This window comes from Eumetopias jubatus, unplaced genomic scaffold, assembly GCF_037043125.1.
Source record: "Eumetopias jubatus isolate StellerSeaLion01/CBP00866 unplaced genomic scaffold, mEumJub1_p1.0 scaffold_3, whole genome shotgun sequence".
Classification (NCBI taxonomy): domain Eukaryota; kingdom Metazoa; phylum Chordata; class Mammalia; order Carnivora; family Otariidae; genus Eumetopias; species Eumetopias jubatus.
In genome coordinates this window covers 179,789,285-179,806,430 of record NW_028274809.1, presented here as the reverse complement: position 1 = coordinate 179,806,430, position 17,146 = coordinate 179,789,285, and the positions used below count along the sequence as shown (strand labels likewise).

At 37.7% G+C, this 17,146-nt stretch overlaps 1 protein-coding gene across 1 annotated transcript in view; it reads right to left on the bottom strand.

The window, feature by feature from the left end:
* Positions 1-17,146, bottom strand: part of DNAJC3 (DnaJ heat shock protein family (Hsp40) member C3) — a 71,275-nt gene that overhangs the window by 16,669 nt on the left and 37,460 nt on the right. The window contains exons 5-9 of the mRNA XM_028112077.2: positions 10,352-10,504; positions 8,391-8,572; positions 7,833-7,952; positions 4,365-4,470; positions 4,157-4,277 (exon numbers count right to left, since the gene is read on the bottom strand). Of these exons, the coding sequence (XP_027967878.1) occupies positions 4,157-4,277; positions 4,365-4,470; positions 7,833-7,952; positions 8,391-8,572; positions 10,352-10,504 (682 nt within the window). The remainder of the gene's footprint in view (positions 1-4,156; positions 4,278-4,364; positions 4,471-7,832; positions 7,953-8,390; positions 8,573-10,351; positions 10,505-17,146) is intronic.

Here is a 17,146-nt window from a genome sequence, read left to right as displayed (position 1 = left end):
CAGTAATATCTCTGACATTGGCTATAGCAACTTTTTTCTAGATATGCCTCCTGAGGCAAGGAAAACAAAAGTAAAAATAAACTATTGGGGCTACATCAAAATAAAAACCTTCTGCACAATGAAGGAAAGGATCAACAAAACTCAAAAGTAACCTACTGAATGGGAGAAGGTATCTGTAAATGACAAATCCAATAAAGGGTTAGTATCCAAAATATATAAAGAACTTATAAAACTCAGCACCCAAAAAACAAATAATCCAATTTAAAAATGGGCAGAAGACATCAACAGACATTTCTTCAAAGAAGACATCCAGATGGCTAACAGACACCTGAAAAGATGCTCATCACCACTTCTCATTAGGGAAATGCATATCAAAACTATAATGAGTTCTTCACCTCAAAGCTGTCAGAATGGCTAAAATCAACAACACAAGAAACAACAGGTGTTGGTGAGGATGTGGAGAAAAAGGAACCCTCCTACACTGTTAGTGGGAATGCAAACTGGTACAGTCACTCTGGAAAACAGTACAGAGGTTCCTCAAAAGGTTAAAACTAGAACTACCCTACGATCCAGCAATTGCATTACTGGATATTTACCCAAAGAATACAAAAACACTAATTCAAGGGGATACATGCACTTCTATGTGTATAGCAGCATTATTCACAATAGCCAGGATATGGAAGCAGCCCAAGTGTCCATGGACAGATGAATGGACAAAGATGTGGTATATATCTGCAATAGAATATTATTCAGCCATAATAAAGAATGAAATCTTGCCATTTGCAATGACATGGATGGAACTAGAGAGTATAATGCTAAGTGAAATGAGTCAGTCAGAGGAAGGCAAATACCATATGATTTCACTCACTGAAATTTAAGAAATACAACAACACAAGGAAAAGGAAAAAGAGACAAATCAAGGAGCTGACACTTTTTTTTTTTAAGTAATCTCTACATCCAAAGTGGGGCTCAAATTCACAACCCCAAGATTAAGAGTCACATGATTTACCGACTGAGCCAGCCAGGTGTCCTTCAGGCTCTTAACTATAGAGAACAAACTGATGGTTACCAGAGGGGAGGTGGGAAAGGGGATGAGTGAAATAGGTGATGGGAGATTAAGGAGTGCACTTGTCACGATGAGCACCCAGTGATTAAAATAAAAACTTGGGGGGGGGGGGGCGCCTGGGTGGCTCAGTTGTTAAGCGTCTGCCTTCGGCTCAGGTCATGATGGGATCGAGCCCCGCATCGGGCTCCCTGCTCACAGGGGAGCCTGCTTCTCCCTCTGCCTGTTGTTCCCCTTACTTGTGCTCTCGCTCTCTCTTTCTCTCTGACAAATAAATAAAATCCTTAAAAAATAAGTAAATAATAAATAAAAATAAAAACTTAAAAAAATGGCTAAGATGGCCAATTTTATGTTATATGAATTTTCCTACAAGTAAAAATAAAAAATAAAATAAATAGTATAGTCAGACTAAAATTCAGGACTAATTCTAAATCCCATACTCTTTCCACTATGCCCTTCTTGATAAACTACATTCATTCATTCAGCAAATATATGAGGGCCTGCTACGTGCCAGGCACAAGTAGCAGAGACGGATCAATTAATAAAATAGACACAGGTCCTCACATAGCTTAACTTCTAGCCAATATAACTGCTTATCTCAGAAGGACACCTGAATCATCCCTATATTCAAAGGAACTTTACCTACTGTTTAGTAATGCTTCAATGTCAGTTTGCTCCTCTCAAAAGCTATGAAAAGAATTACTTGTATAGATCTGAAGAGCCTCCTTCATTTTTCATGATCTCAGAGGCATCCTCAAACAACAGGCTTACTTTACTTACTTTCTAGTGAATGGAATCCCCTAATATCTTTCCTGATAATTCTGTCATAATCCCCAAATTAATAAATCTCCATGTTCCATTATTCACTAACCTAAACCTTTTTTCTCTTTATTCATTAGCTTCCTATCATCATTTTAAACTGCTTATTTAAAAAAAGATAAAACCAGTAAACAGAATATAGAAAGCCCTCATATTTTAGCTCGGGATTTCAAAATATGATTTAGCCTAGTTAAGTAAGATTACCACTCATCTATCTCATTTACTAAACCTCCAGCTCAAATCTAAACAAGTCAAGTAATACCCTTCAGTGTTAGTTATACAGGCCTCCTTGGCACCCCCCAGCCCCCAAACTGAGAGCCCTAGCAATCCCATTCTCAATCTCTCCCTGAGGTTGCTTAGTTGCCATACTTGTGACTCGAACAACATTTTATCTAAAACAATAATTCAGAAAGATTCCCCAGTGTATAATCCAAACATACCAACGAAGACAAAGAATAAACTCCTATTTAAAAGATATTTTTAAAGGAAAAAACAGACTCCGAAGACAGATCTATTCTATTAAATTAGTACTAAGCATCTTTTTCTTCAAGAATTAAGCTGTCAAGTTTCCCTAAAAAACAAGTCAGTTTAGCATTCAAGTTACAAAAGCATCTTCAAATTATCTTTAGCAGCCTACAAGATTTAACCTTCTTTTAACAGCTAAGCTTTTTATATTCAGCAAATTCTCTAATTTCACAATTACAGCTGAGGATTTAAATACAGAAGACAAAAGTATCTTTGATGAAGAGTTCCAAAAACTAATGGGAATGCAAAAATCCTAGAGTACAGCCAATCTCACTGAGTAGACACAGTAGCTCAAAAGTGAAAAGAAAAGGATGCTAACAGGATCTTCTTGAAGATCATTTCCATTACATACACTTCAAGCCTCAATCAAACCAAGGACTGTACTACAAAATGTCCCACAAATAACAGTAACCAGCGCCGTCATCACTCACAGGAAACTGCTTAGGAGCAAGATTCTTTTCAAATTGTGAAAAACAGGAAAAAAGTGAATGATCAGTGTGCCTTAAAAAAAAAAAAAAAAAAGAGAGAGAGGCACCTGGGTGGCTCGGTCATTTAAGTGTCCCAACTCTTGATTTCAGCTCTGGTCACCATCTCAGGAACGTGAGATGGAGCCCCACTGGGCATGGAGCCTAAGATTCTCTCTCTCTCTCTCCAACTCCCCCTGCCCCTCCCCACCTGCATGCTCGCTCTCTCAAAAAAAAAAAAAAAAAAAGTGTACCACAAACCTACCTGAATTATCACTGTTCCAGATGCATTCTCAGTGCATTTAAAATGTTATCCAGGATTACCACTTACCATAATATAATTACTTTAACATGACATTAATACATATTAACAGCCGCATGTTTTATTATATAAATATTCAGCACTTAAATGGAGGGGGGAAAAAAAAGAGTACCACAAGCCAAGTTTCACCAGAAAAATACTCTTACCATTTTCAATTTAAAATGCTTTTACCTGATTTGAAATGAAAACTTTGCAATAAGGGCTATAAGGCTCACTTCTTTTAAAAACCATCATACTTAAATGTTCATAGCATAATGTCACAGGAAAAAGTCACAAAACAATAAATGTGAAAGGATTCTTTTTTTTATATTACTGTATGCGCCTTAGTTCTCTTCCAAAAATAGGATACTGCTCTTGTTTATTCAAGGCCCTTACAACATCTAACAGGAAACTCTCTCTGTTACTTCAACTTGAACAAAGTAGGATAAGCAACTACCCTAATGTTACTCAACAGCTCAGTGGTCACAGGAGATCATTTTATATGTAGGCATATATATGACATATATTTGTATGTTGTAGGTGTAACGTGTACCATGCATATGCATAGAATATATATATACATACACATGCATAAAACATAGACTAATATACATGCACAAAAAAAGTCTGAAAGATATAAATCCCAGATGAACAGTGATTACCTCTGGATGATATGAAATCTAACACTTAAATTGTCTATGTTGCTATTCAACTATTCTAACTTGTCTACAACAAATAAGGCTAAAATTTTTATTTTTATATGCCACTGAACTGGTTTTAACAGCAGAACGCTCTCCTCATACAGTATACCTTTCAAGTTCCACTAAGGAAGAATAATTTTCAAGTTCTCTGCCATCTTCCTACAGTTGTCAACATTTCTAGCTACTCTGGCAAACTCGTTCTAAACAAAAGGATGTTAAACATGTGCTGATTTCATATACATTAACTTTTAGATACTGCAAATCAAATTCCTTAAAGATTTACCTTCATCATACATTTCTTCTATTAAATAGGCCTCTGCTCGATCTTTCAGAGCATTCACATTGTCGGGTTCCATCTGTAAAACTTCAGAACATACTCGAATAGCTTCAACAGGCTGCTCATCCTATAATAAATAAATGTGAGAAAAGGATTTATGGTTGTTATTCCATATATTAAGTTTTTACATTTCTGGGAACCATTCAACTGTTACCTTAGAAAAGCAGTGGCAAATCCTTTCTTTTGAACGAATTGTATATTCAGAAACACTTGGCTCTGTTTTCATGACAGATTCATATTTGCTGGTTGCATCTGAGTATCTATGAATGAGCAGATCATGATGAGTACCTAGAGCTAAAGAAAAGGACCCTCTACTCTTCACTATGTTACTTAATCAATTCACCTGAATGAGCCAGTCCCTTCAAACACTGTTTTTACCTTATTAATCTAGAGTGGCAAAGAAGGTACCTCTGCCAGGAAAAGTTGGGAGATAAAACACATGACCACAGAAAATGTGTATGTACAAATCAAAGCATACCTGTGAATACCAAACAAAGTGATGAATTTCTTTACAGGAAAATGCTCACAATTTCGAAACTGAGTAAAACACCTTGTTAAAGTCTGACTCACACAAAGCAATTTCAGCAAAACAGAGATCAGGTTTTATTTCTTGGTCACTACACACCTTCACGAAATAAGAGAGCCCATTAGCTACAAGCCATTTTAAATAATGAATGTCAATCTTCACAGCTAAGTATAATGTAGTTCCTTGCAGAAGGAAACTGCTTAAATTCCCAGCTTTCTAAGAACAATAAAAGTTATTTCAGCATTTAAAAAAAACACTAGTGAAAAGTATTAGTAATGTTATACACTAAGTTACTTTCCTTAGTAATGGCAAACCAGAAGATATTATTTTTATAACATTGTGGCACATTATTCCCAAAATGCATTACAATCTTCACATTTAAATGCTGATATATTAAAACACAGACTTAAATATAACATTTAACATGGAAGCTATCAATGTCAAAATCGTAGCTGAGATATTGTTCTGTAGTTTTCCAAGATGGTCCAACAAATGTAGGAAACTGTACAGAGAATACAAAACCTCACTTTACGTCTTACAACTACATTTGAAACTATAATTAGCTCAAAATAAAAAGTTCAATTAGAAAATAACTGCATTTCACTTAAAAAAAAAAAAAAAGCTAGCTTCTGAGAAAGTGAAACGGATGTACTTTCCCCAGTTCCTCCAACTAGGTACAATTAAATTAAAATACCTAGACATTGCATATTTGTAAAAATATGAAAAGAGTCAGAGAGAGAAGAGAAGAAGGTAGACCATTTGAGGATGGCACATTTAGACTGAATTAATCCCAAATGCTGTGTTCTTTTTAATGCTGATATGCTTTTATGTTTTATGCATACAAATCATAAAGTTCTATAGATGATAATACAAATCTAATATACTTGTTAATTCTACATTGGGCACTTGTGTTGCTCTTTTTGACCTGTCTGGGCAGGTAGCTGTAGTTGCGGGGCTGGAAGCTTAGAGGTGGGGTGGGAAGAATTCTCATGTTCACCATCAATATCTTGGTCAGACCTGAACTCTTCAGTCTCTTCACACAAAACTGGATAAGAAGACAGTTATGCCTGTTTAGAGTTAACTTCCAATTTGCATACTTTGCTTAGAATTTGGGGGAAATTTTTTGAAAGATAATTGTCAAATTATTGGAAATTTATTATGGTAATACTAGTATGACATTTTGTCATATAAAAGTCATATTTGCCTCTTACATCTGTTAGAAACATTGTTGCACATAATTTGACTTATGTTGATTTTGTTTCACTAATTAAAACGATGGTAAAACTTGAAAAAAAAAAAACAAAACCAACAGCTAGGGACTTTGGGACCTGAGGGAAACATACTATGGTAAACTTACTGGATTTTTTTTTTCTTCCTATACCCCAGATTTGGAGCTAAAGCAGCCAGCAACCCAGAAATGCCAATGGGTGCAGACAATAAAATCAAAAACCCAGCAAGAGTCTGCTCTCTCAAGCCAAAAAAACTGGGAAGGGCAGCCTAGCAGGATGGAAAACTTTGACAATAACAGCACTACTCCAGCCAAACACCACAGAAAGAGAGTAAAACCCCGCCTCGACCAATGCCAGCCGGTCAAGTGGACAGCCTTGACTTCCTGCTGAGGCTCTGCCAAGGTGTGCCCACACCTGTACCAAGGTGGTACAGAGAAGGCCAAGTGGGGAGCCAGGACTTTCATCCATGGCTACAAATAGTCCCGAAAACTCTCACCTGCTCCAAGCAGTAGTGAGAAGCCCCACACCTCAAGTATCAACAAACGTCAAGTGGGAAACTTCTACCTCCCTGACAGTAACAACGCAATGCCCATCCTCGCTTCGCTGGAACAATGTCAGAAAAAAACAGCCAAAACGGAAGATTTAAATTAAAAAAAAGTCTTACAAAATCAAAGTGTCCAGGTTTCAATTAAAAACCACTCAGCATACCAAGAAACAAGAAGATCTCAAACTGAATGAGAAAAGACACTTCCAACCCTCAAAGGACAGAGGTGTTAGAATTACCTGACAAAGATCTTAAAGCAGCCATGGAAATAGCAGCAGTGACAAACACGCTTAAAGCAAATGAAAGCAACAGACAGCCCTGGCAAAGTAACAGAAGAGATACAAGAATAACCAAATGGAATCTGTTTATTAGAACTGAAAAATAGAAAAACCCAAATAGAAAGTTCATTGAATGTGCTTCAACAGTAGAATGGAGGTGACAGAGAAAAGAATCAGTGAATTGGAATGATAAAAAATGACCAAATCTGATCAGAAAGAAAATGAGCTAAGAAAAATGAGGAGAGTCTCAGGGACATGAGGGGCTGTAACAGAAGAGCCAACATTTATGTCAGTTGGAATCTAGGATGGAAAGGAGAGAAGACTGAAAAAGTACTCAAGAAATAATGGCTGAAACTTCCCAAATCTGACAAGACATAAACCTACATGTTCCAGAAGCTAAGTAAACTCCAAACAGGATAAAAACAGACATCCACACCCAGATACACCACAATTAAACTTCTGAACACTCAAGACAAAGAAAAAAACCTTGAAAGCAGTGAGGAAAATGCCTTATTTTTAGGGAGAAGACCATTAGAATGACAATGGAAACCAAGGAGGTCACAAAGAAGTGGTACAATATTTTTCAGGGCTGTAACAAAAGGGCTGTTAGCCCAGAATCCTACACCACAAGAAGATCTCTATATACTCTGTATACATCTCTATCACTCTAGATACCGCATTATCTTTTAATAATCAATTTCTATGTCTGTCTCCCACCCTAATCTAGAAGCTTAAGACCAAAAACCATGTCATATTCATTTCTACACCACTAGTACACTGTCAGTGCCTGACACAGGAGATAGTCAATAAATATTTGGTGAAATATAAATAAATCCGCCGGTAAGAATACTATGCAGTTACTATTATTTATATTCTGCCATATTAAAAAAATGTACAGTTGTAGTAGTTTTGCCAAGGCCCAGTGCTTTCTAGGATATTCTATCCTCAATGGCTAACGAGTAAAAGAGCGAGCAGTTCAACTGTTTTTTGTGCCCAGAAAAGATGTGTAAGGGAGGCTGTACAGTGCAAACAAGCGTATTCTTACCTGCCATCTCTGATGAGCTCTTCAGCTGACTCAATTAGCTTATTCAGTTTCTTTACTTGTTTATAGTGTGCAAAACACCTTTTATGATCCTGGTCAAGTTTAAGACATTCACGAACTTCGCTGCTCATGTATTTAAAAAGAGGAAAATACTCCAAGTCAAAATAATCAATGAGTGTAGTTTTCCATACCAAATACAGAAATCACAATAAAAGGTATTTTTTTGGTAACAATTAAACAAAACACACAGACCTAATAATCTACCATACATTTTACATATGGTATTGTCACACACACATATTAATTCAAATTAAAATGACTTAAGTAGGTTGTACATAAAACACCCCACTTTGCTTCTGCAAATATCTCTAGTTTCATAAGCATAGCTCATGAAAATAAACTATGTGGAAATAGAGTAACTTAGGGATAACACAAAATATATAAATGAAGAACGCAGAAACAGCCTTAACCACAGTTTTAACTTAAAATTAAAAAGAAAATGAGATTATTATCTTACTGCCAACAAGAAAAAGATAAGATATGCATGTCAATGGAACTGACCTGAGGGACAGCTCATGGTCTCCTAGTTGATAGTACAGGGTGCTAATTTTATAAAAAGCCTCAGTATTATCATTCTTCAACTTTGATGCAGCTTTTAAGTCACTTATCGCTTTCCTAGGTTCTCCTTCTTTTATGAAACATTCAGCTCGAAGTTCCCGTAGTTCTGCATCCCAAACACAAACCTTGAGAAACAAGAGAACTAGACTTTAAGAAACAGTAAACTATGCATACTCATGCTTCCCTCCCACATATTTTGCCTACATATTTATCAACATGAAACCATCTTCAGGTAATGTGATTTCTACCTCGTAAACAGTATTAAAAAGTCTGATACAATTTAGATGTGACAAAATAATTTCTCCAAGGATATCTTAAATAAAGTATATACTAATGAGGCCCCTTTCCCACTTCCTTCAATTATAAATTTTAAAACCTTGAAAATAAGAATACATGGCATTACTATTAAAAGGCTGTTCCCAGTTAAGCATATCTGATTTTGAAAAGAATATTCCATAATCAGATTTTTGTACTTAACAATTCTAATTTCTAGTCTCAAAAAAATAAAATCTAGGTTCTACATCTGCAAAATATTTCTGTTCTACTAACTAAATAGAATTCTTTTATAAATTGTTGTCTCTTTGAAATTAAATCCTCATATCACAAAAAGAAAGAAAAGAGGAAAACAATGTGGGAAGGCTGAGGCTTCACCATTTCTACTTTATCAAAAAGTCAACAACGTTCATAAATGGACTAGTATTCTTTAAAACTTAAGCCCAGGGGCACCTGGGTGGCTCAGTTGTTGAGCATCTGCCTTCGGCTCAAGTCAGGACCCCAGGGTCCTGGGATCGAGCCCCACATCAGGCTCCCTGCTCAGCAGGAAGCCTGCTTCTCCCTCTCCCACTCCCCCTGCTTGTGGTCCCTCTCTAGCTGTGTCTCTCGCTCTCTCTGTCAAATAAATAAATAAAACCTCTTTTAAAAAGTTTTTTTTAATAAATAAATAAATAAAATCAAACCCAAAAGTCCACCAATAAAGCCTGTGGAAGGATCTTTTATATATTTCTCAGAGTTGTTCTTTCTAAAGTCATGTCAACTCTTCACATATATTAAGATATCAAAATCAACACTGTACATTAATTAAATATCTTGACTAATAAGCTAGGTCAACATTAATTAAATATCTTGACTAATAAGCTAGGTCAAAATGGAGAGTTTAGCTACTGGAAGGTAAAAATTTTAACTTTGTATTTCCTTAATAAAGGATTAACAAAATACTGTAATAAAACATGAATTCCGCTAGACCACACATGATTTCCTCTACAAAATCATCAAAGAAGCACCTACTCTACATACATCCCAAGTTCATTGCCAAGATTAAGTGAAACTATACATCAAAGTGCTATGAAAATGATAAATAAACATGAATTATGATTGCTTCTACTGTAATATTTTAGTAGACTTCCTTCTGAAGCCATGTGTCATTCAATCCTTCAGAGGCAAGCAAACTACAGACTTAGGTTCCCTATCTAGAACTCTGGATCTTGTCAACTCCATCTGCTTCTTCCCTAGAAACTGACTCTCAACACTCCTCTTCACCACAAACATTATTTTTTCTTTTCCTTCAAGCAATTCTTTCATCTTTTATCCCATTATCTAACCCCCCAAGTTCTCTCCCCCAAACACAAAATGTAAAATCAAACAAAAATAGCAAAGCAATCAATATATAAAAATATGTAACTCCTCCTCCACAGCACATTCAGTACATTTACTGAAAACTTCAGTTCCAAATTTTGTTCTATCTAAACACCATCTTTTCATGTCAGAGCTAAAAGCCCAAAGACCAATCTGATTTTATCCTGTCTAGGTTTACTTGTAATACGTAACATGTCAAAGTGCATAAACATGCCTTAGAGTAAAAAGCAGTGTGTGTCAGGCCTGCCAGCTGCAATGTCTGAGAAACTTACCTCTAAAATCTTATCAAGGAAGGTTATAGCAGCAATATGATCTGAGCTCTCAAAAGCATCAAGTGCTTGGGAGCGCAAACGCTGCATTTCATCAGATTTCACAAGTTGCAACTGGGCTTCCTTTTCTTCATTTTCACTTGGGTTAGATTTGAGCTGTAAGAATGAGAAATTAATGAGAAATTTTTAATCTCTTAAATCTAATACCTGCAGTACACACCACTATCTGACCATTTTAAATCCTTAAGTTCACTGGGGGGAAAGGGTAAAGAGACGCTGGCCACATGGGCTCCTCCCAGGACTTGCCCTGGCACTGACCAGCGGGAGGGCATCTTTGCCTCCACTCGGGCCGACAGTACACAGGCGCAAGCTGGAAGCTGGGGGCAAAAGACCCGGGTCCCCCGAACCTGACCAGGAAGCAAACAAACACATTTAGGAACGCGAAAGAGCAGAGAAGAACGAAGTATGGAGAGCTCTCACCTCACTCTTAGGTACAGCTCTGCAGAGTCATGTGAGTTTCGTGTATTCTGCCTTCTAGCTCTATTTCCTAAATATGTATTTTTAAGTATAATTTTACCAAAATAATGAAAAACAGGGAAACTGAGGAGAGGGCATGTTTTTTAGAGGTTATAGGACGAAGATTTGATACCAGAGAGGCTAAGGTGTAATGAGAAAGGAAGAATTTATGGGGAAAAATGAGAGAGTAATACTTTATATTAAGAAGACTTAGAGTTTTAAGAGGTCTACACATTTTCTTTTTTAATAACTTTATCAAGGTATAATTCATACCATAAAACTCATCCATTTTGAGTGTGCAATTCTGATTTTTAACATATTTAGCAAGTATGTACCCACTACCACAGTGTTAGACCATTTCTGTCAACCTTTTAAGATCCCTTGTGTCTGCTCATAGTTCATTCCTACTCCCAGACCAGCCTCAGGCACAGCGACTCTTAATAATTTCTAGCTCCAACAACAACAACAAAAAAATAGCAATAATAATTTCTAGCTCCAAATGGAAAATCTTAAGCTTCATGACTTAGAAAAATTGGGTGCCTACATTAAAAAGCTCTGACTTGGGCAAAGGGGGACTTTTTTCCTGGCGATTATAGTTTGTGTAATAATTCCTGAAATCGAATATTCTTACTAAAGATGGGAATTGTAGTTGGAAGGTTCCTATTTTGGGTGAGGTGCAGCCAATGGTAGATTGTTTCTAGAAATGTCTCTCCTTCAACTGACCATACTGCTCCCCCTTTTTAGCTAAAAAACACCCCACTAGCTGACTGGTAGTAGAGAACACTCCAAATGAGAAACCTCAAGAATACTATTTCTGAGTAGAGGCTCTATATTTCTCCATTTTGGTTTTTGGATACTTTAGGTATTGTTTTGTCTGTTTAACCATTGGCTTTTGACAGAATGGATAGGGCTCCAAGTATTCACTGGTAACTAGGAATTAGCAACCTCAGCTTGCTCTGAGAATTGTCCCTGCATGACTGAATTCCCCAGGTGAAGGGAGTTGCTGTAAGCCATGGCATGCTAACCTATGACTGTTCTGTCATCATCAGGATGGTCCTGAACACTTCTGGCACACCACGTCAGAAGAAAGACAAATGTGTAGGTCCTTTGCTCTGGGTAAAGGTAATTTGTTGATTAACTTGTTTCCTATATGTACATTACTGCTCCATTTTGAACAGAATACATTAGAATGATTTAGAGACTGCCTCTTCTGGATGGGATTTGCATCCATTTTTCCTCAAACTTTAGAGTCTGATCTCTACCACACGATTTTCCTTGTTGGAAGGTGAGAGCAGGGAGAGCCCTAAAGCTTGAGGTTGAGGATGGAGGGCTCAACCTCGCTCAGTGGTCAGACAACGGGAATGGGCAAGAGGGAGTGAGGTCAGGTCCTCTGGACCTCTCTGAGGATAGAGGGAGCTAGGAGAGAAGGAGGGGATTCTTGCAAGGAGGTAAGAAAGGAGTCTGAAAAACAAACTAAGGACTTATAACCCTGAGAAGTTTCCAAGTAAGTTAAGGGAGATGAACATTTTCACTCTTACCACAGGTGGGGGACTCCTCCTAGGATACGTACATGTGGAGACTGGACCCTGCTAGCATTTCCCTCTCTCCTTTTTTCATGTTTCTTTTCTTTAGTGTTTCATATTTCTGACCCTCTCAGACAAACCTCTACCTATGACATTAATTTATTTCTTATTTCTTACCATTTACTGTGATCACTGAGCTTTTGGATAAAAGCCCGTACTAGCTATGGGATGGGGGTTTGTTAAAAGGGATGAGCTGCTCTCTAATCTAAATACACCCCTATTCTGGGACTTCACATGAAAACAATGGGTTGATAATTGTAGTGGGCAGACTTCTAAGATGGCCCCAAAAGACCCCCACCGCCTGGAATTCATACCTTTGTGTGATCCCCTCCCCTAGAGTACAGGATAGAGCTGGTAACTCCCTTTAACAAACAGAATATGAGAGAGGTGACAGGATGTCACTTCCTTAGTTAGGTACAAAACTCTGTGACTTCCATCTGACTAGCATTCATTCTCTCTTGCTGGCAATCTCTTGTGATGAAGCAAGCCGCCATGCTGTGAGATACTTTATGGAGAGGCCCACAAAAGAAAGAACCAAGGGAAGCCTCTAGCCGGCACTCAGAAAAAGACAGAGGCCTCAAGTCTAACAGCTCAAGAGGAATTAAATCCTGCCAACAATGAAATGAGTTTCATTCAGCCAAATCTTCAGATAATACTGCAAGCTTACCTGACACCTTGACTGTGGCCTAGGAGAGGCCCCGAAGCAGAGGACCCAGCTAAGCCCGCCCCGATTCCTGACCCCATGAACTATGTGTTGCTTTAAGCTGCTAACTTTGAGTAATCTGTTTAGCAGCAATAGATAATATAGTAGTTTTACTATTTTTCAATGGCTAGATTGTGAATATTGCCAAACAGATTTTGTGTTATTAATGTTTTAAAACAAAGTCTAAATGGGGAAAAAAAAAAAAAAACCTAAGCCCAAACCTTGATTTTATCATTTATTATCTGTATATTATTTACATTATCTTCACCAAAAAGGGCGGGATAATAATGATGTGGGAAACAAAGGCAAAAGAAAAAACTAAATTTCCTTACTATTTATAGTCCTTGAAACAAGCAGAGTGACCTTCCTCTAGGAACTCAAGTACCTCGATGTTGATACTTTGCTAAGGGCAAAAGGCAATCTTAGCCCAACGCCCAGGATCCTGTGAGTCTACTTTAACATATAAAAATTCCTTTGGCAACTTCCTTTATCTCTACCTGAACCCCCCTCCCTGCCAAGATACATGTTAGCAATCATCCTCCAAGTATATGGCCCACTGATACATATCTGAAAAGGGTCTCAGGACTAAGATTTCACTAGACAGTAATAAATGACCTTTTCGGAACAATGGCAAGCCCCCTCAAGGTCCTGGAAACCTTGTTTCCAAAATACCTTGGAGGTTTGTACTGTCCCTAACCCCCTCCCAACCTCAAAGTATATAATCAGTCACCCATCACAACCCCAGTGCAGCTTTCTGCCCATGGGTCCTACTGCCATGCTTTAATAAGAACCACCTTTTTTGGACCAATGTCTCGAGAATTCTTTCTTGGCCATTGGCTCTGAGCCCCAACATTTCCTACATCAATAATGCTTACACCCTGAGGAATAGTCATTGAGAAATTAAAAAGATACTTCATGCAACACATAGCATGTACTCCAAAAAATGCTAATAAAAATTCCAAGCTCCTTTTTTGAACTTTCTGTAGTATATAAATTGACAATGAGGACAGAATGCAATACTTTAAACGGCTATTCAATTTATTTCCCTCCCACTGCATTACATATCAGCCAACTTAAACTGGGTGCCCTCTATGGAAGTTCGCATAATTAAAGTCCCAGAATAGCACCTGGGTGGCTCAGTCGGTTGAGCATCTGACTCTAATGGTTTTGGCTCAGCTGTGATCTCAGGGTCGTGAGATCGAGCCCCGCCTCGGGCTCTGTGCTCAGTGCAGAGTCCGCTTGCCCCTCTCCCTCTGCTCCTCCACCCTTCTCTACCCCATGTACTCTCTCTCAAATAAATAAGATCTTAAAAAAAAAAAAAGTCTCAGAATAATAAGAGCTTAATTTGACGCAAGGTCAAAATAAAATTAGATTTTGGCATAAAATACATTCACCAAACCGCTTGTTGCTCAAGAAATTAATCTTTCCAACTCTATTAAATTTAATTATGGTTTTAAGAGGTAAGTAGCACAAATTTCATTTTTCATTTGATAGTAATTGATAACATAGAAAAATATGTAATATTTGAGGTATATTGGAACATTCCCCAGTGACTTCTAAAGTTTGCCTTCACAAATTCTTTCTGCAGTCTTTGTTAAGGGAACTATACAAAAATAATACCAACTAATTTGAATGTCAATAAAGAGAAAAAGTAAGACCCAATTTTTGAAAAGCAACTGTATCCAAGTCAAGGGGTGGGTGATTGAGTTACTGTTTTAAGGTACTTGTAATTTTCTAGAGGAAGCTAGTGATTACCTATAAACCTTATTAAGCATGCATGTTGAAATTCCTGAGTGATGACTAAGAGAAAAAGACACAGTATGTATAACAGTACAGAAAGAACAGAATAAGGAAGAAAAATCTCAATCAGTTGCAGGAGGGAAGGAAGAGAAGGGTGGACTGACAGAAAAGAAACAGTTGGATAAAGAGAATCTAACAGAAACAGACACAAAAGTCGTCAAGTCGCATTTCTTATACCAACCAAGCCAGCAAAAATTACCCTGTTCATACCAAGTGTTGTTGAAGATACGGGGCACATGGAACCCTCGTACGCCGCTGGTGGGAATATACGTTTGGATAACCACTTAACAGGACAGTGCCTAACTGTCTGGCCAGGTTAAAAATGCCCGGAACTTTCAAAGCAGCAATTATCCTCTCAGGTATATACCCTAGAGCAGCAATTGGAGTGTGATCCAGGGACCCTTGGGAATCCTTAATACCCTTTCAGAGGTCTGCGGGGACAAAAGTATATATGGATAAAAGACAACGCATTCAAAGTGCAGGATAAACCAATGGATTTCATTATGACAGAGTACTAAAAGTTCACTCATAAGATTTCAGAGTCCACATTGCAACTAACCAAGAATAACTACTGGAGTTTGGTATAACCTCAAAGAATATCCACAGCTATATAAAAACGATTATTAAAACATTCTTCCTTTTTCCAACCACTTAAATGTGTGAGCCACATTTTCTTCAGTAATACTTCAACCAAAATATAAATCAGATCTGGGAACCTGATTGTCTTCAACTAAGCCAGACATTAAAGAGATTTGCAAAAATGTAAAAAATACCACTTATTAATTTTTTAAAAAGATTTTATTTATTTGACAGAGAGAGAGACAGTGAGAGAGGGAACACAAGCAGGGGGAGTGGGAGAGGGAGAAGCAGGCTTCCCGCGGAGCAGGGAGCCCGATGCGGATACGGGGCTCAATCCCAGGATTCTGAGCCGAAGGCAGACACTTAACTACTGAGCCACCCAGGGACCCCTAAATTTTTTATTGTTTTTGAAAATATAATTAGGTTGCATGCAAAAAAATCTATATTATCATATAATGGGTTTGTTACTTTTAAATTAGTATTTTTTTAATTTCTAAAATTAGCTTCTAGTACTGTAAATATTGATATAAACAAAAGCTCTTTGGAGTCCTCAATATTTAACAGTATAATGGGATCCTGAGACCAATCCTGAGCACTGCTGCCCTAAAGGGATTCACCATCATAAGAAAAATGAGCAAGAATGTCACTGAACCTTGAGGCGCCTGGGTGGCTCAGTCACTTAAGCGTCTGCCTTTGGCTTGGGTCATAACCCCGGAGTCCTGGGATCGAGCCCGACATCAGGCTCCCTGCTCCGCGGCAAGCTGGCTTCTCCCTCTCCCACTCCCCCTGCTTGTGTTCCCTCTCTCGCTGTCTCTCTCTGTCTCTCTCTGTCAACTAAATAAATAAATAAAATCTTTAAAAAAAAAAAAGAAGAAACTCTTAACAAGGAAGTAATCTAAGAAATCATCTTGCTCAACCAACTCCCACTTTGTAAATGAAAATACTGAGTCTCATAAATGGTAACTTGCCCAACATCACACCAGCTAATCAGGAGAAAAGTGGGGTGGGTCTCCCAACTTCTAGTCATGTATCACTCTCTTTTTTTTCTTTTAAGATTTTATTTATTTATTTGACAGAGAGAAACACAGTGAGAGAAGGAACACAAGCAGGGGAGTGGGAGAGGGAGAAGCAGGCTTCCGGTGGAGCAGGGAGCCCGACACAGGGCTCAATCCCAGGTTCCTGGGATCCTGACCGAGCCAAAGGCAGATACTTAACAACTGAACCACCCAGGCGCCCCTCATGTATCATTCTTAATCTTATCTTGTTATCTAGACAAGTTTATATGTCACTTTTTATAAATATCTCTGTGCTATTAACTTTTCACATATTTAGGGCTTATTTCTTCCAACTAAAGGGTAAACTGCTGAAGAACAGGATCTATGTCTTAATGCCTCAAATGAATGCCTATTTTTTCTTTTTCATTTAATACTAATTCACTTAACCTATGAGCTAGGTTGTTCGATCTCTAATTTTAGATAAAGAAATTGAATGATTATATAACTTGCCAGAAATCTTGCTTTGGATGATGGTAATGAAGATCAATCATGACAGGAGAAAACATTTACTAAGAGCTTTCTGTATTTCAGGCCCTATTCTAAGCTAAACCAAAAAACCTAA